The sequence below is a fragment of the Panonychus citri genome, unplaced genomic scaffold, assembly GCF_014898815.1.
Source record: "Panonychus citri isolate SS breed McGregor unplaced genomic scaffold, ASM1489881v1 Contig00028, whole genome shotgun sequence".
Taxonomy (NCBI): domain Eukaryota; kingdom Metazoa; phylum Arthropoda; class Arachnida; order Trombidiformes; family Tetranychidae; genus Panonychus; species Panonychus citri.
This window is the reverse complement of record NW_026515433.1, coordinates 603,227-630,106: the sequence shown is the minus strand read 5'-3', so window position 1 is coordinate 630,106 and position 26,880 is coordinate 603,227. Positions and strand designations below refer to the sequence as shown.

General features: G+C 33.0%; 1 protein-coding gene, 2 long non-coding RNA genes and 1 other non-coding gene across 11 annotated transcripts; 1 reads left to right on the top strand and 3 right to left on the bottom strand.

Annotated features, from left to right (window-relative positions):
• Positions 1–928: 928 nt before the first annotated feature.
• On the top strand, positions 929–26,880 carry LOC128397054 (nucleolar protein 4-like). Of its 2 annotated transcripts, XM_053357720.1 has the most exons (10): positions 929–1,525; positions 1,612–2,419; positions 14,478–14,633; positions 16,479–16,666; positions 17,306–17,603; positions 21,750–21,909; positions 22,197–22,681; positions 23,716–24,195; positions 24,279–24,432; positions 25,116–26,880. In XM_053357720.1, the coding sequence occupies exons 2-10, from the start codon at positions 1,640–1,642 to the stop codon at positions 25,568–25,570; spliced, it is 3,156 nt and encodes a 1,051-aa protein (XP_053213695.1). In that variant the 5' UTR covers positions 929–1,525; positions 1,612–1,639; the 3' UTR covers positions 25,571–26,880. The 2 variants fall into 2 exon arrangements, with proteins under 2 accessions (XP_053213695.1, XP_053213694.1); XM_053357719.1 differs by having other exon boundaries at positions 929–2,419.
• Trnar-ccu (transfer RNA arginine (anticodon CCU)) lies at positions 14,107–14,179 on the bottom strand. Its single transcript has one exon. It is a non-coding gene; the product is annotated as a tRNA-Arg (tRNA).
• LOC128397064 (uncharacterized) lies at positions 14,571–17,327 on the bottom strand. Of its 2 annotated transcripts, XR_008326892.1 has the most exons (4): positions 17,205–17,327; positions 16,417–16,651; positions 14,846–16,027; positions 14,571–14,681 (listed from the first exon to the last, which is right to left on the bottom strand). It is a non-coding gene; the product is annotated as an uncharacterized LOC128397064 (long non-coding RNA). The 2 variants fall into 2 exon arrangements; XR_008326891.1 differs by having other exon boundaries at positions 14,625–16,027.
• Positions 17,584–22,264, bottom strand: LOC128397063 (uncharacterized). Of its 6 annotated transcripts, none has more exons than XR_008326889.1 (5): positions 22,068–22,264; positions 21,383–21,949; positions 20,406–20,844; positions 18,509–20,290; positions 17,587–18,166 (listed from the first exon to the last, which is right to left on the bottom strand). It is a non-coding gene; the product is annotated as an uncharacterized LOC128397063 (long non-coding RNA). The 6 variants fall into 6 exon arrangements; XR_008326886.1 differs by having other exon boundaries at positions 17,587–19,943; positions 20,032–20,290; XR_008326887.1 differs by having other exon boundaries at positions 17,587–19,623; positions 20,032–20,290.

The following is a 26,880-nucleotide window of genomic DNA, read 5'->3' as shown; positions in this document are numbered from 1 at the left end:
TGTTGATTGTGCTCCTTTTTTGCTTTACCTAACATCGATCGATATCAATTCTTGTGATGATGACATGAGGTTCTATTGGAGACTCACTCGAGAAACATGAGGATGAACATGGAATCAAATGGAAATTCAGACTCTCTCTGTTGGTAACAATTCTTTTACTCTCTCTCTCTCTCTCTCTCTCTCTCTGTCTGTCTTTATTTCTTTCTTCTCGTCGTCCTCTTTCTATTCTAAAACATTTCTTTGATTCCTATTGATGATAACCTCATGCCAGGTCTTTCCATCATCATTCAATATCAATCATCAACGTGAATCGACAACTGAATTAAATGAAATCTGAGTTAAATCAACACCAAAATTTTATCGAAAAACAATTTTTTCTTTCACTCGGACGAGATTCAACTAATGGCTTAACTTATACTGGTTCAAATTGATTCAATTCATGTGGGATGAAAACAGCATGATGATAGAATTCCTCCCCTCCCCTCCCTTTCTCTCTCTCTCTCTCTCTCTGGTCTCATTTCTCTTCATGATAAAACATAAGGTGATGTTAACAAGTTACTCTTTTGAGATCCATATGTTTTTCAATTAGATTTGAAAACCAGACTTATTTTCATCACAATTCTTTTATCAGATGGTTGACAGGGTGTTGATGATGCAGGGTAATGATGATTATCATTATAATACGGGATTCAGATGCTGGTTACACCAAGGAACCGGAAACCTGAAAAATAATGAGATGAAACTTGTAGATTAGGTCAACAAATATTAACGACAACAGTTGACCAATTATCTTTTATAATTGAAAATATGTATTCAATATTGTTTCATTTCAAGTTATCGATGATGGAGATGTGTAGGAGAAGAAGAAGATGAGAGAGAGAGAGAGGTTAAAGGAGATGATGAAAGTGATGAGGATGCTGTTGATGATGAGGGTTGATTAAGGTGCATGCGCTTGACAAAAGCCGATATATAATAAAATGATCATTAATGATATTATTTGTATTTAAAAAGGGCAAATAATGTCAAGGCTTCAGTTTGTTTCAGCTTTTTCGCCCCTCTCTGTGCACACAGGGTGGGTTCTGAACATAACATGTTCACCATGTAACTGATGGACTATCATTCAAAGTTATATATGCATTCAATTCAGAAGGTATATTTTATTGACAAGGTGAGATATTCACTCACACGCATGCTGACAATATAACTCACTCTTTTCATCCTTCTCTCTCCCTATCATCATCTTGCAACTATTCTCACTCATTCTCTCTGCCCTTACCTCCCACATCCAATGCACCATGAGATTGATAGGATAGCCCAGATCGAGTCTTTCACTTTATATCCAAACTACAGTTAACTTGATTTTCTTGTTCTAATTTCCTTTCTTCTCCCATGGTTTCAACTTTCTTTCATCTTCTCTAATCTTCATCATCAACTTATCTCCATTTCTTACCTGTTACATATGAACTTCACTTTGAGCATCATTTAAATATTTGTTTTTCTCTTCCGAAGAAAAAACTAATCACAAGTGAGTTGATAACTTTTCGAACCCTCAACTTTACATATTGTTCATATTTTATTGATCGATTGTTTTTGTATTTATGATTGAATTAGTTGTTGGTTGATAATCATCAATATAATTATGGAAACACCGACACGTCGATCATCTCGATGTGGAACTCGAGTCGCCGCTGCTTTGGCCCAACAAGTTATTTGTGATTTAGTTTCGTACGATGAAGTTGCCACAATAGCTGAAGAAGCTGATGATGAGGAAGATGAACGTAATTATCGTTATCATCTTCTTCATCATTCACGTTCAGATAAATCATCATATCCAACTGATTTTACGACAACAATTAAACCTATCAAATCAACTAAACATGTTAATTCATCACCGCCGTCAAATGATTTACAATCAAACCGTAAAGACCATTCAAAAACTGGCCGAACTCCAACATCAACTACAACAATTAAATCAGAATCAAATTCAACAACAATCACCCCAGTGACACTTTCATCAACACCAACTGAAGGCTCTGGACAATCAGAGCCAATGGACATTGATAATAGTAAACTACAACTTTCAACTTCGATTGTAATCGATGAAAATCAATCAACATCAACAACAATCGAATCAAATTTGTATTCGGCTTACCAAACTTGGGCTCTGAAAACTTATGGAGATTCAGCAAAGACGAAAACAGTTACTCGAAAAAAGTACCAAAGGATCGTTCGTATCCTTCGAGGTGAGGAAACAACAAACGTGGAGAATTCAAAGTTTAGATTTTGGGTGAAAGCGAAAGGATTTAAATTACGTGGTAACGTTAATTGTAAACAAGAATCAGCGACAATCAAAATCGAGGATAATCACGAAGACGAAGATGAAAATATCCTTTTGGTTCCTTGTACAAAAACTTCATCGGTAAGTTAATCATGTTAATTTCCTATCAACAATTACATTACCACGATGATTGACTCCAGGTTTAATCACCGTCATTTAAGGTTACGATTATGGTTGACATCTCATTGTATTAATATTTATTGTCATCAACAATTAGTTTCCACAATTAGAGAGATGAACAGAAACTCTGTCTATTTGAGTTTCTTTTCTGTCTTTTTTTCCATTACCTGTTACCAGTATTGTTTACATGGTGTCGTGAGATTATCATCAAACAATTAGAGTTAAAACTCAATCAAAGTTTTTCAAAGTGATCACGATCTGAATCTCATCTAAATTTTTCAACTCAACTAATCAAAAGTATCCCTAATTAGTGTCTAATTAATTGTTCATCATGTATTGGTTTACGATTGAGTAGCAAATAGTTTAGAATCAAGTTTTTTAAACCTTAGTAATTTTGTGAATTGCTGATGAAATTTTGATGAAATTCCAGAGAAACTGTTGAAATTATTTCATCATCTTCTCATCATGAAGATGATGATGAAAATTCTTGAGTAAAATAAGTTGAAATTTCATAAGTTATTTTGCCGAACAAGTTGTCGCGATGTTCACAAAGTTTAACAATTAACTTAGATTATTGTCTGAGAACTGGAAATTGATTGATTAACCTCACAAATGATTAACCAAATAAATGCGATAACCTAATTCAGTTTGATCAATCGGTTTTTGGCTAAATTATTTGATAAAATCAAATTTGATTAACACTACTGTAAATCTAAAATCTGATATAACCATCGGTTTTTGTAAGTTTTTTTCTGCTGTTTCTTTACTTTCATCATAATCATCATCCTTTTCATCCTCATCTTTTTTTTTGTACATCACAATGTGATTGACCTGGGATATGTCATTAAAATACTTTTTTCCTCATCATTTCTCTTCGTAAATTACAATCCGATCAACATCCAGAGTCATGGTGATGCAAGTGATTAGGTCACGTGTTATGGGGTACCTTTGGTAATGAGGAGGAGGAGGAGGAGAGAGAGAGAGAGAGAGAGAGAGAGAGAGATGATGAAGAGAGGATCAGTGAAGATGAGATAATAAAGGAGAGAGGGAGGGAGAAGGAGAGAGCGAAAACTCATTTGGATTTATCTAAGCGAGTAAAATAAAAGTAATAAGTTGGTGAGGATGTTGACGATGGAGATGATGAAGACCATGTTGCATATTCGGGATGAGAAAGATGAAAACAAATAAGTAATTCTGTTTTTACTCTTCCACATTTTCCTCTGTCTCTTGTTTCTGTCATCTAGCATCCTCTTTGATACACATTAAGAATCATCTGATGAGGATAAAAATGAAGATGAAAATGAGAATGAAAATGAGAAAAAGAGACAGAAGATGAAAGCCTTAAGGGAAATAAATTCCGTCATTTTGATGATGATGATGAGGAGTAAAAGTATGAGCCTCCCAAAAATGAGTAACAGCCTCATAGGAAATGGTTGATAGATTGGAAACGAGGAAGAGGAAGAGAGAAGGTGAATCAGATTTAGTAGGAGTTTTATTAACAAAAAGAGGGAGAGTGGGAAGAGATTAAATAGAGAGAGAGAGAGAGAGAGAGAGAGAGAGAGATGATGATGATGCTTGGGAATTATTTGACTGGGATGGGATCTCATGTTATCTGCTTTTAGGGATAAAAGATGAGGATGAAGTTGCGAAGGATGAAAATGTTGCCATCAGATTTAGTGGTTTCTTTTTTATCTTCCTTCATGTTCGAGGATTTTTATTATTCTTTTTACTTGTAATAATATTTTTTAAGGGACATTTTAACTCCCAACCAATTGTAAACACCATCAGCTGAGTACTAATCAGTTTGACAAAAGGTAAATCGAATAAAAAACAAATAACAAGTAAGATGAAAATGGATGAGGATAAAGATGAAGATGAGTAGGTTGAGATGGAAGTGGAAGTGGTCGGAGAAAAGGTGAAAGCTCTGTAAAAAAATAAAGAAAATAACAGAACATCAATTTCTTTATAACAATTTCCTATTCTCTGAGGAAAAGAGTTCGACTCATTTTCATTTCTTACCTCAGCTTCTTTATCTGTTTATCTGTTGTTCTGATGAAGACAATGTGCAGAAAGAGTGATAAACAAGAGATGATTTAGATGATGAAAAGATGCTGAGAAAGGTTAAAATGAAGAGATGAAGATTCTCAAATCGAAGGTTAAATAAAAAATGATAACAAAAGCAACAGGCTAACAAGCATTGATAAATATTCGAGGTTGTATTCAGGTTACAGTGTGTTTATCAATGTAGAAGTTGGAAAAAAGTGTTGAAATGGTTTTTCCATTTCAAAAGAAACAGTTTTTTTCTTCTTCTTCAATAAAAATACAGTTATCTTTATCTCCATCTTCATCCTCATCTTTGTATCGTTCAACTCGTATGATGTTAAACTGAACACAGATCAAAAAGCAGAAAAGGTTTTCTCCACATTCGAGTTGAAGGTTTTATTTGCTTTTCTTTCTGAGAGATGATTCAAAGATGAGAAAAGTGTTCGAGAGAGAAAGATGAGGATGAAATGTATTCACCTTTTACAAGAGAAAAGAGCAAAAAGATAAAATTAGATGAGTTTTCAGGGTATTTATCGAATAAAGAAAGAGAAATCGAAGGATTTCGATTTTAGAAAAAATGATAAGTGAAAGTAGTTTAGAAGAGGAAAAGAGAGAGAGATGAGAGATGATAAGGTGAAGAGAGATGAGAGAGGATGGATTTGGATGAAAAGGATGAGATGATGTGCAATACACTCGGAGGATGATGGAGATGAAAAAGAAAGATAATGCAAAGTGTCCCATAGAGAGTGAGGATGATGATGATTATGATGTAAATGGATGAGAAGACAATTATCAGAATGAGAGAGATGGAAACAAATATTATCATAAAGATAAAAAGTAAAAAATGTCAACAAAACGATGACAAAAAGATAAAGAAAAGTGATGAAGATGAAATAGGTAAGTGAAGAAGGAGAATGAAGAATGGAAGATGAGAAGATGAGAAGATGATGAATTTCATGTTTTACAATCTTTTCCAGTGAGTATCAGTTGCCCATGTACATTAATCATCTCTTTGTCGTCTTCACCTTCATTCTTTACATGATGATCATCGTGAAATCATCAATTGAACTTTTGATCACGTGTAAAACTGTCTTTGTGTTTATCCATGAACAAGTTAATTAGTTAATTGTCTCACTGATGTTGCTTCTAAATTGATTATCTCTCAATGGTTTATTTTTGATTGCGATCATTTGGATTCATTTAGATTAGAAAACTTCATCTGATTAATCATGATTATTATTAGATCCATGATAATGGTAATGATGTTTTGGTGAAAACTTTTGACCAATTCAAGATGAAGACGAGTTAACTAATCGTCATCATCTTTCACCATCAATTATCAGCCATCTATTTTCCTCTGTCTATTTCGATTATATTCTTATCATCTTATTCTGAATCATTTCTAACTTTCATTCTTTCCTAGCCACTTTCTCTCTCTCTCATTCTCATTCCCATTCTCCTTTTCTTCACTTAAACTCATAAATTGGTTATTGGTAAGATGGAGATGATGATGTGGATGCTTAATGGCTGTTAGGATGTTGATATAAGGCAAATGTGATATTATTCGAGTCCCAATAACATTCCGTCAGGAGAAATCCGGTAACTAGGTACTTCCAAGATGCTGGAAGAAGATGAATACATAAAGTGAGAGTATAAAAGAAAGACAAAAGAATTCTGCAAATTAGAATCAAGAGAGAGATAGAAGGAGAGAGAGATATAAGGAAGATAAAGGTTCACTTTCATCGATTTTCTCTCATCCTCCTTCATCTTTTTCCTCCTCACTCCCACTTCTACTCCCAACCTTCTATCTTCTTCTCTCTTCCTCTTACTTTTCATTACCTCAACTTTGATCATTGATACAAAAGCCTCTTTATGGTTACAAGTGAACCTAAACATCAACATCATGATCCTGAATCAAACATCCATCGAATTCTAGATAACAGAATTTTTTTCTTCGCTTCTTTCATTTCCTCCAAAGAGATTGAACCTTTTTATCCGCTTTGCTTATGGAGATGATGAAGAAAAGTGAAAGACAAGAAGAAGGGAAAACGACAGAAAAAAAGGTAGAAAGAAAGTTTCGCCTGTGAGAATAACAGTAAACAGAATTTGTTCCAAGGAAAAGAGGAAAAAGATGAAGGAAGAAGATGATGAAAGAAAAGGAAACTTAGGTAGAAAAATGAGCTTCCAGGTAGAGACAGAAATTGTTGCTTCGATCCATTAAAGAAAAGAAGATTCTTAAAGAGGATGAGAGTTAGAAGGTAAAGTTGGTAATGGAAAAAATAAAAGTGAGAGTAAGAGGCATAAGAAGATGAGATGGATGAGGAAAAGAAGAGAAAAGGTTGATGAAGATGATGAAGATGATGAAGGCCAGTTAAAGGGAGAAGATTGGAAAGCCCTGAAGAGAAAAGAATGGAAACAATAAAGAAGAAGAATGATGAAAGATGATGAAAGAAGAGGGAAGAAGAAAAAGAGAAGATGAGGATAAAATGAAGATAGAGAAATGAAAGATGAGAGAGAAAATTTGTGGAAAGATGAGCTTGGGATGAAGAAGAAGATGAAGATGATCAAAGGTAAGTTGAGGTTATTATTTTAGGTCAGAACAGGACAAAAGATGTTTTTCTTTTTCTTCTCTTTTTGCTTCTTTTTCTCATCTAACAAATTACATGAAAGAAGATGAGAAAAGATCTGAAAAACACAGACAAACATCATCTTCATCATTGTATCTCCATCCTCATCCCTTCTTATAGGTTTTACATTGGAAAAAGCAACTAACAATTACTTTTACTGTTAACTGATAATAAGAGTTACCAGTTTTTATCAATAGGACTTTGAAAGTTTGATGTCTTAAAGGGATGAGGATGAAAAGATAAGAAGATAAAAAATATATTCGACTTATTGATGCTCATCATCCCATTCTCATCATTTGTTACATCCTCACCTTTACCTTTTCCTCATATTCCATCATTATTTCATCATGGTCAAGAATCGACCTCACAAAATATCGATTCGTTTTTGTTCATTTTTATTTGTTCCAATAGTTTTCTTTTCATCTTGTTAGTGATTTAACATTCTAATTAGAGAATTGGTGATGAAGTAAAGGGATGAGAATATGTTGAAAATTAAAGATGATAAGGAAAAGGTAGAAGATAATGAGAAGGATAACAAAAAATGAAAGAAAAAAGGATAAGTAGAAAAAAAGTGATGAGGATGAAAAGAAAAGAAAAGGAGGAAGAGAAGAAAAAGAGTAAAAATGTTATCATCTTTTTCTCTTCTTTTTAAGTTTTGTCTAAGCTTTTGAATTATCAAGATGAGGAAGATAATGAAGATCTTCTCATCTCCATCATAATTTAAACTCCTTAATTGGCTTTCGGGATGATTGCTTAACATGTGATCAGTTTGAATGATTTAATCCAGTGAACAGTTTAAATCACAACAACATCCGGACCAAAAGATGAGGAATAATAATCAGTGAATTCGAGAGAGGATCAGGTTTTTGTGTGTCTTCATGATGATGATATTGGATCGATGAAAAAAACGTGCTTACCGAAAGATGATAGAGAGAGAGAGAGAGAGATGATGATGATGATGAGAAGGAGGAGGATGAGGATGAGGATGAATATGATGAGAATGAAGCAAAAAAGACAGAGAGCTTAAAAGAGACTGATTTGGTTTCATCTTTTCTTGATTCTTTTTCATCTCGGAAGATTAAAAGATGATGAGGACGAATAGGAGAAGGAAGAAATAGAAAGAGAATTGAGTAGTTGTATTGGCCCTTTAATTGTACTTGTTAATAAATAGGATGCGGAAGAAGAGGAAATGATGATGCAGGTAATGGAAACTGTCAAAGGCACGGGACGAACGCATGTTTATATTAAATTGCGACTATTATGATGAAACCTTTCTGATTGTGATCATGATGATGATGAGGTTCGATCATCAAGTGAACATTTGAAGGGAAAACGTTGGATGATAATAATGATGTTGATCATTTTAAGTGCTTCCGCTTTACTTGGCTTCATCATCACATTTGTTTTCTGGGCCTCTTTTTTTGACACTAATTTCCGTCTCAGCATTTTATGTATGACAACAAACTAGCCTTTACTTTCATAAGCTGACCTATTACCTCTGTACCTTACATGAAGATGATGACCAGTCTCACGCAATAAAAGATAATGATGATGAAGAAGCCAATTAGAACAGTAAGAATCGTATAGACCATTGATACAGTTTCAATTGACTTTCTTCATCATCGTCTCTTTTTCTTCCTTCATCATTATCATCATCATGATGCAGATGATGAAGATTAAGATAACCGTAATATTATTGTCAAAAGTCACGTGAATTTCTGTTTAGATGAAATGATGATCATAAAATAGGAAGAGATTTTTTTGCAAGAGAGAGGAATAGTTTCTCTCTCTTTCTCATTTTCCTTACTTTCTCATCTTCATCATCATTATCATCATCAAGCTAATGGCAACTTTTTGTGTGTCCGAAAAAAGATGAGGATGAAAGTGATGATCAACTGTGGTGATGATGCATTAATATCATCATTAGTCCATCGGTTGGAAAATTGTGTTTAGTTTTCTATTGATTGGATTGTTTGGTTCAACTGAATCAGTTTTGATTGTCATTAGATTGTTCAGATGATGATAATTCACTCAGTCTCTCACTCTCTCTCTCTCTCTCTTCCAATCGTATCCTCAATATCAGTTTACCTCTTTCACCTCTTGAGGGGATAAACCAATTTAGTGAGTCCATTAACAGGTGAATATGCGAGAGCATCGAGATGCAAATATTCAAGTTACATGGGAAATGAAGATTTGGATGAGAAGGTGAACTGGAAACAGTGAATCATGAGAGTGATGAACTTTCTCATTTTCTTTTCATCATCTTCTTGTTTTACCTTTTACTCCATGATGATGAGAGTTGGCAACTCGACCATCAGAATACTTTGCGAATCAGATTCGGCAATTTGATTCTATTTTCCGATCATCACAATCAAATTAGCAAATTTTCATTCACCTTCACATCTTAACTTTCAACCTTTTTGGATTTACAACTGAATGTCCATCTTGTTTATACAATTAATTTGGGTGACAAAGGATGAAGATGACCAACTGAATGAATCATATTAACCCATCATGTTGTCAATAAAAATGATTAACATTTGTAATTAGATTTACAATTGAACAAAAAAAAATTAGATTAACCATAGAAAATTATTAGCTAGTTAATTACAATTAACCAACTGGCTAAGGCTAAAAGGTAATCAAAAAGGGATAATAATTAATGAACTTACGATCTTGTAATCATATTGTTTGATTAATATTTCAGTTCAAGATGAATGAGCTAATGATTGAATTTAAATATCAACTAGATTATTAATGACCCACAATCTGACAAAGTACAACAATTAATCAATCCGACAGCTCACAGAATGTCAATTGTTTGTCATCCTTTTGTTTTCCAATGAATCATTTCAATAATCGACAAAGATCATGATAATTAGTCTCATTTAAACATTCCTACCTTTAGAAAGGAGTTATGAGGTTACTCAATTGAACCACAACATAAAGATGATAAGGATGATGAGGATGATAAAGGTAAATGAATAGCTGTTTGAGATTCTGAACGGAATGAAACTGAACTTGCTCAGAATGGAAATTGTTACATGAAAAAAAACAAATTGGTTTTTGATCAACAGGTAATATCAAAATCGATAACGTATTGGAAGTTAATTTAATGTCAACAGTTGATTATCATTATCAAAGTCAATATATAATTGGTGAGGTTATTTTTTACCTTAATCAACTTTGACCCGACTGATTAATGGTCATCAATGAATTTGATGACCAATCATTTGGCTTCCTTATGAATCTAATGAATGAAATTGAAGCTTTTTTTTTGAAAAACTCACTAATTGTTAATCATTTACCTTGATAATTGGTAATTAGATTTGGACAAGGTGACTGATGATGATGACAATAATGATCAGGTAATTCATGTTAACTGATTAATTGTATTATGCAATACAATCAGTTGATGTTGTTGGTTAATGAAAATTTCAATCAAATGTAATTGTTGGACTTTTTCACTTTGGTTTACCTCTAATAACTAATTGTCATTGCATCAGTTAATTCAATTAGTTAATTGTTTACCTCAATCTCACATTACACAAGCCTCATCATAATCAAAGTGATCAAAATCTAGTTGATCTTATGATTGTAACAATTAAAGGTAAAATCACTTGTTAAATTGAGATTAATTATTTTGATACTTATAACTTGCGATGATAATTAACCTTTGATTTACATTGATTTAAATGTGATTTATTATTATTGTAATCGTATAAAGTTAATCAGGCAACACCATTTGAATCATAGCCAATGATGTTGATCAGTAAATTGTTATAATATTATTATCATTATTAATAAATTGCTCTCAATCAAATGTTATCCTTAGTTAATGGTGTCTCCTTTTCATCCAAAGTTACATCAGAAGTGACAATCAACCAGGAATCTCAGTTATTATTATATTAAGTTTTGTTATCTTCAATGTTGTTTTCATGATGATGACGATGGTGATGGTGATGATGATAAGGATGAGGATGAGGATGAAGATGAAGATGAGTATGAAAAGGAGAGAAACAAAGATCAATATGGTTATATTCATCCTCCTTCTTAAGATAACTTTTATTGCTCCGGGATGAGCTTCATTCAGCATCACTTATTATTATCATCATCATCTTAATCATCATTGGATGCCAAGTGCTATCCAACAATATATATATTTATTTATATTACCATGATGAGGCTAATAATTTTCATCATCATCTTCATCATTCAGATGAGGTAAACGTTTGATAAACAAATGCATCTATAGCCAAAAGTATTCATTGATTGAAGATGAATATGAATTGATGATGAAAACCAAAAGAAATCAAATTTAATGATCAAGAGGAAAAGGATGAGGATAATGATTAGATAAAGGATACCTTTTGACATCATCTTATTATTATTACTTCCTTGTTCAAGTATCATTTTCTCAATTTCTGATGATTAAAGTTAATCAATTCGTTATAATTAAAAATCTTAATTGCAGTTGAAAAACGACAAATCTCATTCCCAATTTTCCCTCCAAGTCCCAATTCACTTTCCATTTTACTTTCACTTGAGAAAATATCAATTCCATCTCATCTCGTATCATCCTTCCATCTTCCTAACTTATCTTCATTGTCCTTTTCTCGTCCCATTCAGAAAATGATATCAACCCATTTTTTGAAAACGCGTGCTAACAAATATCCTGATCCTCTTATTTCCCAATAGTCTAAATCATCCTCATCTTCATCTTCATAGGAATTGAACTGAATATCTTTTCACGGTCAACCAGGCAAATGTTATAATATCATAAAAGTTGATCAACTTGATTACAGAATAACAATCAAGATGATAATATATCTTTGTCACTGAATCAGTTGAATCAACATCTTTTACCATTGTAAATGATTTACCACAATTTATTCAAATTCAGATTAAATCTCATGAGATATGATAACTTTTCACTTTCCTTTTCTTCCTCCTCTTTTCTGAATCAATTTAATAATTGACAATAAGATTTAATTGTTGATATTGGGACACAATCAACATCATCGCATCTTCACACACAATAATAGTTATCATGATATTTGATTGAAAAAATAAATTATATCCTAATCATTAGAATACAGGATTTAAATTAAGGGAGTATATTTAACAATTTGAATCGCCATCCAGTCCATTAGTTTAATAAATTACAATTTACTTGATTGTAATCTATTAGTATCATCAGTGTCTCACCAATTCAGTTCAATATATTTAATCATTTTTAAGGTTTTTTTTTTCATCGTGATTAAATTAAATTTAACTTAAATAACTTGGGTTTCCTTTTGCAGAGTGGAAACAATTGAACAAGTAAATTGAATGATTGATAAAAAAGAGGCAAAGATGAGAAGAGGAAGAGGAAGATGAAGATGAGGATGAGGATGAGGATGAAGATGAAGTTATGGGAAGAGTGAGTGAGAGAGTGAAAGAGGTGGGAGATTGGAGGCAAAATAACCAGAGGCGAAATGAAAGTGACACAAGATGCTATCTTTGTGTCTTCCTTGTTCAACTTTCTAATAGTTTTGATCCACAAAATTGTTTAGTTTGCTTCTGGACAAGAGAAATGATGAGGATGAAAAGATGAGAATGAGAAGATGAGGTGAACATGGAAGATCAATGAGAGAGAAAAGATTGAGTCTTTTTCCTCTGATGAATCTAATGGAATCTGACATCGATCGAAAATGAACCTTGGAAAAGTTTCTCCTCTTCAACTTTTTTATTCTTTTCCTCATCATCCTTCTAGTTATTTAATTGGATTGGAATCCTATGGTTGACTGTTTTTCCGTTTCCGGTTTTCGTTGTTTCAATAATCTTCAATAACCATCACATTCTGGACCCAAAGTTAATATGATTTTACTTCATTCAGATCAATATTTCGTGCTCAACTCATCTTAATCAACAGGAATAGCAAAAATAACCATAGACACAAAATCCTAGTACATTTATCATCTTTATCTTGATGATGAATAAGCTCATAATGTTGTTGGTCCATTAGATGAACTTTCTTGACCATGAAATAATTGTTGATTTACCTTCATCATCATCATCATATTTTAATCTCTAACATCCTAAGATGATTAACTAATGAGAGTCTGAGTCGAAACCATTATTTAACCTCCTTTTTAAGGTCTCATCATTTCCGGTTCCCTTTGCATTTTCATCTTTCTTCATCCAACCTCATCTTTGCCTTTACTTTTTTGACTTGCAATTTATTTCCGGTTTCATCTTGTTGATGGGTCAATCCCTTGTGGTCAATCGGCTTCAATCATTACCATTATCATCTCACCATCCAAAGTGATGATCAGAATTCAGTAATTTTTCCCCATGTTGATTAATCATTGAAAAGAGATAAACTCTGTTGATAATGAAGATAATTATTGACCAGTGAGATAATTATGTTGATCACGATGAAGATAAGGATAAATTGACTCATGATTAACTGACCTTTATCTTTTTCTTCATCAATCCATCTTTCAAGTTGATCTCTTTTCAATTGACCATCATCATCATCATCTAATTGACCAACCATAAGTCCTAAAGGGAATCAGGCAAAATTTGCAAAAACTTATCATCATCACATTAATCTGACCATTATCATCAATCCTCATGTGGAGAGGGAGAGTTAATATAATCAATCGAATGGTTAATCACCTGAAATCTATTATCATTGGAAAATAATAATCATCATTTTCCAACAATCAACAAGTTGAAATTCAAATAACATGAATTTTCAATTTTCACCATGATTAAAAAAAAAGATAATTTTATCTTCACCATAATTGTCATATTGAAGATTTAAGTTCTCATCCATCAACCATTAATATTGTTGAATTAAAACATCATAAGAATTGTGAACAATTTGCAATTGCCTTCATGTTGCCAAAAGAAAAGTTGTCAACAGTTGATGAGATTTTCATCGAAGAAAAAAGTTCACCAATTCTCATTTGCAAAAAGAATAAAAATAAGTACTCTCGGCGGGACTCGAACCCGCAATCCCCGGTTTAGGAGACCGATGCCTTATCCATTAGGCCACGAGAGTATCAAAAATTAAATCGCTTATTTTCATGCCCATTGGTAAGCCTAGAAGACTACGAGAGTAATTAACTTAAGTCGATTGTGTTGATTTATCCGAACAAGTAGATTAATCATTATTTTCTGATCTTTTTATATAAGATTAAGGTACTTTCATTAAACCCAAATGAAAATTGAAATTGCATTTGGAGATAAATCAGTTAATGATTCAAAATCTATTGACAATAAATGTTAATGTATTGATGTTGATTTGCTTTTATAATCCTATGATTTAATCTAATCATTGATTCTTATTGATTTTTCAGGGTAATTTGACTAATTCTGTTGATGGTAAATCGGATGAAACTGTTTATAAGAAAGTAGCTGTGGTTGAAAACTTTTACAATATAATTTATAATGTTCATGTTGAAATGGATGGACGATCGGGTAAACATGCTGGACAAAAGCGGACATATCGAGCGGTGAGTAGTTTGATACAATCAGATGATTACGAATCTATTTTCTTAAGACTTCGGTTTGAAAGGATGAGGGAGAGAGTTGAAGATGAGGATGAGGATGTTCATCGAAAAAAAAAGGAAATAGAAACGAAAGAAAAGAGAAAAATAAGATGAGAAGGATAAGAAGAACAGAAAATGTGAAATAGAATTCTAGTAAAGAATTCAACTCGAACTACCTTGTATATATCGAAAAGGATTTTTGTCGATTGTGAAGATCCTCGAGATAGAGAATTAGGAAGCAAAAGAAAAGACTTGATCCAGGTTACAGATTCTTTTGGTTCTTTGGGACACAAAAGTGGAAGATAATAAGAAGTAAGAAGATGAAGATGAAGATGGAAAAGATAGCAAAGGAGATGAAGAAAGGGAGGGAGGAAGATGGAGAAAGTTAGAGTAAGATGATAATGGCGGGGGTGGAACTGGATAGAGAGGAAGAGGAGAACTGGAGAGAAAGTGATGTGAATGAGGAAGCAAGAAGATGCCATTAAGGTTTTCGTAATGAAGAATAGAGATTGGTGAGAGAGAAGAAGATGAAAAAGTAAGAGATGCAAAGGGAAGAGAATATGATCAAGATCGGGAGATGTCCTAAAAGGAAAGTAAAGCTCCCGGTGAGACCAATAACACAGGTCAGTAATGAGAGAAGAAGAGATGAAATCATTGATGGAAAATCAAGTAATGGATATGAAAGAGAAAAGACTTTGCATCGTTTAAGTCTAAGGTGGTTTTCTTGTTCTTCTCAATCTCCTGGAGATGAAAAGATGATATTCTGGATTGACCATGTGGAGCCTTCATGTTTGGTTGCTGCTGTTACATGGTCAGTGAGAGAGCAGAATATGATTAGATGATGGAAGAAGAAAGAGGAAATCGAAAGTTTTCTGTCTACAAACATAAAGTGTAATATAAATGGTCAATTTGAATAACAACTCGAGATTCTCTTTGAAAGTCCGAAAAGTAAAAAGGAACAAATATTTTCCTCAGATTTTAACAGTTTCATTCATGTTGAACATTTGAGGGAATTCAGTTGATGTGATGATATTGAAGTGTATCTCAGTATTTCTAGTTTTATGTTTCAACATCTATTTGTTTGGATGGTTCAAATTTTCAGATTAGTTGAACAAAATATCATCATAATAATAAAATAATATCAAGAGTGAGAGAGATTGAAAGAGGAACATGAAAAGTTTAAATTATTTATCCTTACGTATAAATGATATCGAAGGAGCTGCTTTGGACCATCAAAGGTTATTGATAATTTATAATCCATCTTCAGTTGAGCTGTTACAATATGGTGAAGATGATGAGGATAAGGATGAGGATGAGGATGAGGATGAAGCAAAGAAGGTAGATGAAAGAGAGAAAACCTATAGAGAGAGAGAGAGAGAGAGAGAGAGAGAGAGAGAGAGAGAGAGAGAGAGAGAGAGAGTTGAAGATGAAGATGAGAGAAAGCACAGATCAGAATTGATGTGTAGGAGGAAAAGAAGGAGGAAATAAAAAGATGATGGAAGAGGATGAAGAGAAGGATGAAAAGGAAGGAGAAATGATGAAGCTGTTGCAATGTTATTTTTGCTATAGGATGATGATAATGATGATAACCTTCATCGGGATGCCAAAACAAGAGTGGGATTTATAACTCCAAATGCATAAAAATTGCCTCCAAGAGAGATGATGAGATGAGGAGGATGATGATGATGAGGTGGGTGAAAGAAAGAGGAGGGAGAAGGATAAAATAAATAAACTTTGATATTATTACTTTTCATCTTATCATCATCTTAATAATGTATAAATATCTTTTTATCCGAATCGTAAAAAAAGGTCGCCGAGATGTTTGCATTTCTACCACGTGAAGCTGTGACCCGATTCCTCATGTCGTGTTCAGATTGTCAGAAACGGATGCACCTTCAGGGCATTAACACCTCGTCTACCGGTAATCATCAGCATCAGAATCATTTATCATCATCCTCATCACCATTATCATCATCTAATTCCTATCAAAAGAAAAGGTAAATATCCAATATTAACATTGATACAAGTAAAAGTTATAATAGGAACAGTTTATAGATATAATTTATTATAATCAACTAATTGTAATCATTTGTTGTTAATTTGATACAACATAAACAGTTATATCAACAAATGTAATTCCAATCACCAATCAAACTAATCAAATCTTTCAGGTTTTGTGCTCCAATCAGAAAGATAAATGTTACAGTTAATCAATTATAGTTAGAATTGATCATTTTCTGATTGCAGCAATTATTTATTAATCCAGTTTCTATTCTGAGAGACTCGAAATTGAAATATTTATGTCAAAAGTTTAGAATTGAATCAGAAATCATTTGTTAATTGTATCAGATTGTTAACTGTTCCAAACACAATCAATTATTAAATCAGTTTCATTTTCCACTGATTCAGTTTTTCGGAATTGAAACTTTTCATGAAAATTTCTCACTTCCGGTACCGACAATTTTAAATGGGTGACATTTTTTGCTGACGATTTATATAAATTGTCAGTAGTAAACATAATCAATGTTTACTTACTTGTTGAAAATGTTGATACAATTAACTGATCTCATTGTATAACATTATGTTAATCTTGATATTTCCTTTTTTCTAAATTGTTGTTATCATTATTAATCCAGTTCTCGGCGATCAACTAATTCGATAACAAGTCTTAAGCCAATAAGGAAATCAGATGGAAACAGTAATCGTAATCATAATCAGAATGAGATGGATTTTAGTTTACCAATTACAGCGACTTATTTGAAAAGGATGAAATCACTTGGTTATAATGATTTAAATAATAATCATATCGAACATGGTATTTTTCCTTATATCGTTAATTGTGATCAACCGACGCCATTTAATCATCACCAGAATTTATCGTCGACTTCATTGAGTCCAATTCAAAATGTTCAAATGAATGGAGCTACAGATGAGGTGAGTTAATTGCTTTTCAATTGGAAATAATCAACATTTCGGACGCAAGAAAAAAAAAATGATTACAATTCGCTTGATTGTCAACATTTTCAAGGGAAATTTGAATTAATGAAAGACAGAAAATTTGACTGATCAAAAATGAATGTTAATTTGGGTGGAAATCTATGAGTTGATTGTTCAGGGAGGGAATGAGTTGGTTTCATCTCGATTTTGTGATTGTTTTTCCTGATTAATGAACTCACGCAATTATTGTTAACAATCAACGTGAACACTATTGTTGATTCACTTGCAAGAGGATAAGTAAAGTTGGTTAATTTTTTTGTTCTCATATAGTGAAAGATGAAACATATTCCTGTAAGTACAGTTAATCCAATAAGTTTTTGTTTTTTAATTGTTCAACAATAATGAAGGTTAAAATGATTGAATAGATTGTTGGTTGATTATAAGAGTGGGATGTTCAGAGTGTCAGAGAGCAGGTTAGTTTGGGTGATGGTTTTTGCTCAATAATCAACAAACCATCAAAATCTAGTGTGTTAATTTACCTTGATTTTGATCAACTTAATCTACAACAAGAAAGAGACGATGATGATGAGGAGGAGTTAAGAAAGATAATGATGATGATGATAATGTTGAAAAGAAGATAAAATAACAAGGGATGAAAGAGAAAAGTGAACAAAAAAGAATAGAACAAAAGCAACAGTTCGAAGTATAATGATGATGATGAGGGAAAAGAAGAAGATGCTGATGATGATGATGACATGGAGTTTTACTGATTAGTAACCTGGTTGACCAGAGGCCAAAAGCTGAAGCTTTGGCTTTGGATCATCAGCTTACCAAATTATTTTTTCTTCGAGTTTTATATTACAAAGGGAAGGGAAGATTCTGTTGAGTGAAACTCCTCTTACCTAAAGGGTATTTGGTGCTTCTCATCTGACACAGTTCGAGGCTTTTCTCCTCCTCTGTTTTCTGTATCTTCTTCTTCAACAATTCCATCTCGTAGCTCATGTTGGATAATTTGTTCTGCCTTAGAACTTTTCTTCTAAACCTTCATCAGGGTTCGATGGAGACAAAGATTAACCTGACGGCTTTAAATCGCCTTCATGTTACATCTTCTTAGCTCTTCTCATTTTCCTGCTTTCATCTTTTCTCTTTTCTTCCAATTTAACTATTACATTAAATGGTTTTTTCTCTCTTTTTTTCTTTCTTCTCTTGTTCCTCTCGAGAGAAATTGTTGCTTTTGAATATTCCATTTCTTCTGAGGTTATTTCGCTTTCTTTTATGTATTCCTTTTTTTTCGTTTGTTTTCCTCTTCCATTGAAAACAAATTAGATGAATGAACAAATTGATTGATCTACTGAATTTAGTTCTTTCCTTTCTTCCTTCCTCATTTGATCTTCATCTTCTTATTTATCTCTTCTCTTAACTAACTTTTTCTCTGTCATCATGATCTTTTCCTTAAAAGTTGATTAAATTTACTTCGTACACTCTGTATGTGTTTCAACTTCTCCATCTCCATGAATGTCCACCATCAGGTTAGACCACAAACTTCAACTTGAGTTCTTTTAATAGAGAGAAACTTTTTCCCTCTCTTATCCTTTCTCATTTCACTGGCTTATAACGTCAACCATCAAAGTCTAGATTTGAATGTAAATCTTGTTTCTGCTTATTGTTGATGACAGAATCATGGAAGGTTTCATGGGGCGAACCATCATTTATGTTATAAAATAATACATAGAATTCGGTTCTTTGCTCTCTCTCTCTCTCTCTCTCTCTTTCTCCCTCATTCTTTTTTTCTTGTTAATCAACAGAATTGTTCAAGGGAAGAGGTGGACTTTACATTTACTCTCCTTCCATACTTTGTACTTTTCCTCCTCTTTGCATGCACTTCTTTCTGGGTTACTGTTCTTGCTTTGTCTTCAGGCCATTTTCATGGTTCGAGTAACGTAAAATCAATATCATGAGTAACACTCGAACTTGAGAAACTGGGGTGGATCTAAAAGAAGAAAAAAAGTGAAGAGAACTGGAACAACAAGAAGGAAAATGGAGTTAAAAAAGGTTGTACAATGATGATAAAGATGAAGATAAGTGTGGGGGTAAAAGTTGTATCTTTGATTGTGGTGGCGGTTGACATTCCCTGTGAGCAAATATAAATATTCACAGAATCCAAGTTTCTGGTTATTCTGTTCAGGTTGATGCCTTTGATTCTCAAGCTCATGGGCATCCATTTAATCAGGTAACACTTATTGTCAAAATGACAATATATCAATGTAGGTTTTTTCTCTTCTTCTCTTTTATCATCTTCTTCTCATTCCTCATCTCATAGATAATCCAATGTGTCAACTGTAGTGAAAGCGTCATAGATGTTTTTTTATCTTCACAAAGTTTATCATCTTGGTCTTTTATCTTTAACTATCATCTTTACACTTACAGTTCTCTGTTTTTTTCCATGATGATAATGATGATGATGTCCACCGTTGATAGATTTCACTGATTGACTGTGACATTAACTTTTTCCTTTTCTATCATCATCATTATCATTCGAGTTTCTTGATTTCTAATCAAATGATGATCCATATGAATTCTCGTTCAAAGTGATGGTTAATGATCATTCAATGTTTCTCCAATTCCATGGTGATCAATAGATTCAAGAATCGTCCTTGCAAACCATCATGGTCATTGGTAATTAGCTAAATAACAATCCACAAACAAGATTGACCAAGAAATAAGTGAAAAGTGAAAGGGAGACAGAGAAGTTAATAGTTGTAAAATAAATGGAGTAACAATCAACTCATTTCTAATCACCTTTAGCCTAAACATAAAAAGGTAATAGCGAAAACCATTGGGGGCTAATGGTTAATCCGATGAGCCAAACAAAGACAATAATACATGTATATGATGAAAAGAAATCAATCTCATCGTAATATCAGCAATTGATTTCCCTCTCAATTTTCACAACAATCTCCTTAATTTACTGTTACCAAAATCTTAAATTACTCGGACATCATTCAACTTCCGGGTTAACCAATAGACTGTAGTGAAAAGAGTTCGAAAGGTGCAAAACTTTAGATGAATACTATTAGTATAATAAGAAGATGAAAATGAGCATTGAAGGAATTGGAATAAATTTCGACTTCTAGTGTATATTGAAGACAGAATTCAGGCCATTTCTATCCTTTTTTATCTTCCATTTTATTCCAGTCTCAGCATCTTGTCCATCACTTATTATTTTATATCGAATATTCTGAAAGAAAAGAAAAAGAAAAGTTTAGATTGATGGTTTAGTTTCTGATTGTTTCTCTCTCACATCACAATTAATTGTGACTGAGGTTTGAACAATTGAAGAGTAACGTTTATCTTGGTTGTAAAAAGTGAATTGAAATTGTTTGAACAAAGAAAATGGCGAAAGAAGATGAGGTGATGATGATGAGAGAAAAAGGGAAACAATAGATTGTCATCTTTCATTCGTTCTACAACTTTTCTCTATTCATTTTCATCAATTCTTTCACTCTTTTCATTAACTTTTTCTCTCATCATCACCATCATCATCTCTCTTAACCAAAACTGGCACTTTGAGTATAAGTTTGTTGCCTTCATCATTATCATCCCATCTCCGAGTGAATCTAATCTTAATTAGACTGACAATTAGCTTTCTATCAACTCGGTGGAGTATAATGTAGTTGAGATGATAAAATTATATGAAAAGTAGAGATAGCATGTTATTAATACAATAACACGACAAAGATTTGGACCATTGGACCTTCATTTTCAATTGTCTTTACCTGATAACCGGAAACTAAGGTGAATTACCGGTTCATTGTTACGGGTTAACATTCAGGGAGACAAAATCGATTCATCTATCAACTGTTGCAATTACACAATGTCTTCTGCCTTTTACAAATATAACTGTAGTTGAGGCATATACATGATATGCTATCAGGGAACTAGTTTATAATGATTAACTCAAATAGACTCGTGAACCGGAAATGAAATGTTGACACTTTTGTTTGCCACGAGAAGATTAACATCAAATTACTTTGATTGCTATCTTTCTGATCTTGACTCTCATTAATTCATTGTTTTTCCTTTTTAACCTTGTCCTTAAATGGTCTCTTTTCAACCACCGAAATTCATGATCACTTTAAACAGCCAATTTCGGGCTCTGAGTATAATTCAGAGATATCTGTTGATTCAAATGATGCCGTTAATGGGACTTGTAGGTTGGATGTAGATGATAGTCAAGTTGAAGGATCTCGAGAAGAATCAAACCAAAAAAGTTACAACAATGACCAGTTAATTGTTGCAAATTGTAAGTATTTTTGTGTCTTGTCTTGTAAATTGATCCACAACTATAAGAAATTAAAAAAGTAACAATAGAGAGAAAGAGAAATTGATGGTTAAAAAAACTTCTTTGTTACTCAAAATACTAAACGAGAAAACAAATTTATATTTTCTTTGGATACTCACAATCATTATTTGGATACATTTACCTTTTCTTTGTAGTTTCTCTTGAGGCAAAGTTACTTTTAATTACAATCATCTTCAGTCTGTTTAATCCAATATATTTTCTCCTCTCAATGTGTGTATAATTTCCAGGTAAATCACCTTCATCTTTAACAACAGTTACCATGGGGGAAGTCGATCCCATAGAAACACATGATCCATCGGGTCCACTAGATATGTCTAAGATGTCAAGAAGATCCTCTTCGCCTGAACCTTCGCCCAATTATTCTGCTTTGACCGCAAGCGATTCACCACCACAAACTATTCCACCGACAATTAAATCATCACCTTCTCTTCTGGTCATCAAATCTCGTTCTCCACTACCAAAAGGAAATTCTATTAAGCGAAAGGCCTCCGTTTCACCTAAAGGTTTATCTTCTTCTAAGGATTCAACCGATTCATCTCGTCCAGAGAAAATGGCTGCTCTCAGTAATGGAATAGATGAAATGACACCAACCAGTGACTATACCTTGAAGGAAGAAGAGGAAGATGAAGATGATGATGAAGAGGTTGACATCAAAATGGATGAAAAAACCGATACCAATAATTTTGATCCCGAGCGCCTCAAGGCTTTTAACGTAAGTTTAACTTGTTACAATACAAATGAAAACCAATTTCTCTTACCTTCTTATATTATCTAAGAGATTTCACCAATGAAATATGAATTAATCTACTAATCAGTTCTATTGATGAGTAATTTTGGTCTAGAAAATTCCAGAAAAAAACATCACGTACCAATAATCGACTCACCTTTTCTTGGCGAAATTAATTAGCCGCTGTGACAAAAAGAGATACTGGTCAGGGAAACTGATTGAGAATTTGATGAAATTAGTCTGACCAATTGAGTTTAGTTGTAATTAACTCGCTGATTGTATCGATTAATTCAAGAATTGATTAGTTAAATTGGATCAACTCAACCGAAAGAAAAAAATTAATCTTTAAATCCGAAAATGTGTTGGAAATGTAATAGATGGCGACAGATTAGAATCTTTTCCTAATCAATTAATCATCTGTTTCTAGATTTTAATTTGATTCTGTTGAAATCGGACAATTTAATTGTTTGTTATTCTGTTGCTTGTTTCCAATTATTTTTCAATTTCATGAGTCTTAGTTTATTCTTTCCATGATTATCTCATAATCTTGTTTCAAATCTTTTCTTTTTCCTGGAAAATGTTTTTCTCTTCATGTTATTGTTTCTTTGACGTTACCTGATTTTTTCTGTTCTTGGGCCTTGGTTGATGTTCAATTAAAGGTCAATGTCGGTTAAGTGGTTCAGTTATTTGAGTTTCGAGCTTTTCTCATGAACTAAAATCTGGAAAATGAAGTTACCTTTGAATTTGATGGTGGTAAGGATTAAATCGTGGATCAATCGGATGAACAAATTGATTGTTTAGCTTTTAGTCTTCTATTGATTATCAATTCTTTTGTTTTTTTATACGAATTGATTGGTTACCTCATTTTATGTTCTTTCGGAAGATTTTATCGTATTAATTTTAACCCTTAACTTCTTGATCGATGTTCTTTTATTGCTCATAATTTGGATTAACTGTTTCTTCTCAAGACGAAGCTCTTTTCAATGGATTAATTTCTTTTTCTTTTAATTTTTCTCTAGATGTTTGTTCGTCTTTTTGTGGACGAGAATCTTGACAGAATGGTTCCCATATCTCGCCAACCAAAGGATAAAATCCAAGCCATAATCGAAAGCTGCATGAGGCAGTTTCCAGAATTCTCGGACAGAGCTCGCAAACGAATCCGAACTTATCTAAAAAGTTGTAGACGAACTCGTCGTCACAAAACTCCAACAGTTTCCACACAATCGCCAACTAATTCCCTTGTCAGTGGAAATTCTAAAGATGGTTCAAATTCTAATGGTAGCAGAATGAATTCTACGATAACCTCGATATCTTCTTCACCCACATCTTCCGTTTATCATTTGACCTCACCTATTGCGGAACAAATTCTCGCCTCCGCTTGTGCCAATGAAAGTTACAACGCCAAACGAATGCGAGCTGGACTTAAGCCTCTACCAGGTCGATCTATTTCACCTTCTAATAGGGATTCATCTCGCGATCAATTTGTCACTTATCCAGAGGTTTGTAGATAAATTTACAATTTGTTTCCATCACGATTTGTATCCAAAACCGAAGATTAATCTTAATTTCTTTCTATTTGCAGACTCAAACCTTCAATGACAACTTGGGATCAATTTTACCTTCGACCACTTCACCTTCGTCTGAATCTGCGGTCCAAGTCCTTAAACCAAACGCAAGCTCAAGCCTTAATTCAACCCTTTTAGCTGCATTAACTGGTCATCCCAAGAATGAATCAGGTAATTGCACTTCTACTAATTCACATTGTTACACAAACAATTCTTGTGTCTGCCAACATGAGAAACTTTTCCCAGTCAAGAATATATCGAATCTGAGCACGTATTAGATGGTCTTCTAAATTAGTTTCCACTATCATCATTTTCATTGTTCTTTCCTCAAAATGAAGAAATTTATGAGTTACAATAGAGAAAGAAAGAGAAAAAGTTGCAATAAAAGGTTGAGAATAGATTGCGAGTGAGAAGAGAATCAAGAATTAACAACTGTTACTGATGGAACATGGATAGACCTCGAACTCGCCATTATCTTTGATGGGACTTGCGTGACCTCTCCTACCTTAACTTATGTTTCCTCTGTAGTTGGTTAATCATTTTTACTCCAATCAAATCTCAACAAAATTTTCCATTCTTTCCTTGGGCTCATGGAATTTGTGATCTAAATAAAGCTGAACCTAAATCATAACTAATCGAATCTGATTTGGAAGAGCGTGATCACATCAGAACTATTTCATCACTACTACAGACATTTCTCATGTACAAGATACGAATTTGGAAATTCTCATTTCAAGACGTTGATTCCTCAGAAAAAATTAGAGTTTCAATGAAAATCTACTGTCTTGCTGAATTTGATTGAACTATTGAATTGAATTCTCTTTACTAATTGACTTTTTATTATTATTTTACAGGAGATAACAATCGATCGGATTGTTTGGAACCTCTAATGTTACTGAACAAGAAAGAAGCAAATCTCTCGAGATGTGATGAGTTTGAAAATGTTAGTAGACAAGTAAATCAATCAAATTCAATTGTCAATGGAAATGGACCAGTATCTCACACACCACCCACATCTATGGTACCATTATCTTCATCTTCTCAATCTTTTTCCTCTTCATCACCTGGATCTGGTTCTATCATTAATGGAATCTCCAATAATATGAGTAACAGTGCTGGTGGACCATCTCATCATCAGTCATCAAGCCAACACCAAGGAGGGAATTCAAGTTATCTGCCTTACACTTATTTACTTAGTCCTGGTGAAACTGCTGCAATTAAAACTCTGATTGCTGGTTACAGGGAATCAGCAGCATTTCTACTTCGATCTGCCAATGAACTAGAACACCTTTTACTCCAGCAAACTTAATTACCGATGGAAAATAACAGGAGACTGTATCGGGATAATTGTTATCTAGTCAATTATGATCATGATAAATCAACACACTCACCCACCCAATCCCATAGCTGAAATAATTAACTTTGTAACATCCAACAATTGTAGTATCCTTGATAATCCAAACTCCCAATTACCATTAATTTAATTTGATTTTCTGTTAATTGTCATTCCACTTAACCTGTAATCCTTTTGTTTTGATTTGAAAAAATTGAGATTAATAATATATTTCTCATCCTTATTATGTAAAATATTAATACTTGTGAATTTGATTTTCTTTAATCAAATGCCTACCACAAGAAAACAGGCTGATTCAGTGCAATTGAAACATTAACTTCGACAATTGGAAACATAATCATCATTATTCTAATCATAATCAACATATTCAAGTGCCCAAACACCATGGAGCTTATTATTTACCATGAATTAATCCTGAACCAAAAAGAATCATCAACATGACATCTCACCGATTATCATCTTACCTAAAAGGGTCCAAGATGCTTCCAGCATTTATTTGATTACTACCTGCCTTTACCTGAGCTTTTGCTAAATTGTCCATGATAATTATTAATCGTCAAGGCTACTTAGTCAATCTGCCTACCACAATTAAACAAAATACCATTGAATTAACTAGAAGCACATCAACAATATGGAGAAAAATTCACCAAAAGAAAATTTTATCACCTGTATCATCATGATATCAACAACTGATTAATTCTCAATTACTGTCAACGTTCCCAACAATTACAATTAACCACGTCAATATAATTGATTCCGCATCATTAACTAATTAACATTGGTGATCAGCTCGACGCACTAACAAGTGTATTTTTGTTTAATCTTCATCATTATTCAACAATTAAGTCCATTGAAAGACTTGATGAATTCAATGATTTTCAAGTGGAAAAAAAATCATTAAATTAAACAGAAAATCAAATTAACTGAGATGAAAATCGAAATCTAATCAATTTAATTTGATTGTGATTTACATTAACTCCTATTAGATTCATTCAGAAGGAACAATTAACCAACACATCAATACATATCTTCAATTTTTAATTGAAACCCAAGAGTTAATTTTCTCAGTTTAATTAATCATTCCAACCATTAATTACCATGAAAATCTTCTAGTCTCCTAATCAACTTGTTGATTGTAATTCAATTAATTGAAAATACTATTAATTTGAGTGTCATCATATTAATTTCTTAATCATTCTAATCTAACCAAATCTAATTTCATTCATGTGAATCTCATTAAAACAATCAATTTAAATGTCTAAACA

What these genes read in the sequence shown, in the direction of transcription:
- LOC128397054 (XM_053357720.1), top strand. Translation starts at nt 1,640, where the DNA reads ATGGAAACACCGACACGTCGATCATCTCGATGTGGAACTCGAGTCGCC. An exon ending in AATTCCTATCAAAAGAAAAG is followed by an intron (nt 16,667 to 17,305) that starts GTAAATATCCAA and finishes TTATTAATCCAG; the next exon opens with TTCTCGGCGATCAACTAATT. An exon ending in TCATCCCAAGAATGAATCAG is followed by an intron (nt 24,433 to 25,115) that starts GTAATTGCACTT and finishes ATTATTTTACAG; the next exon opens with GAGATAACAATCGATCGGAT.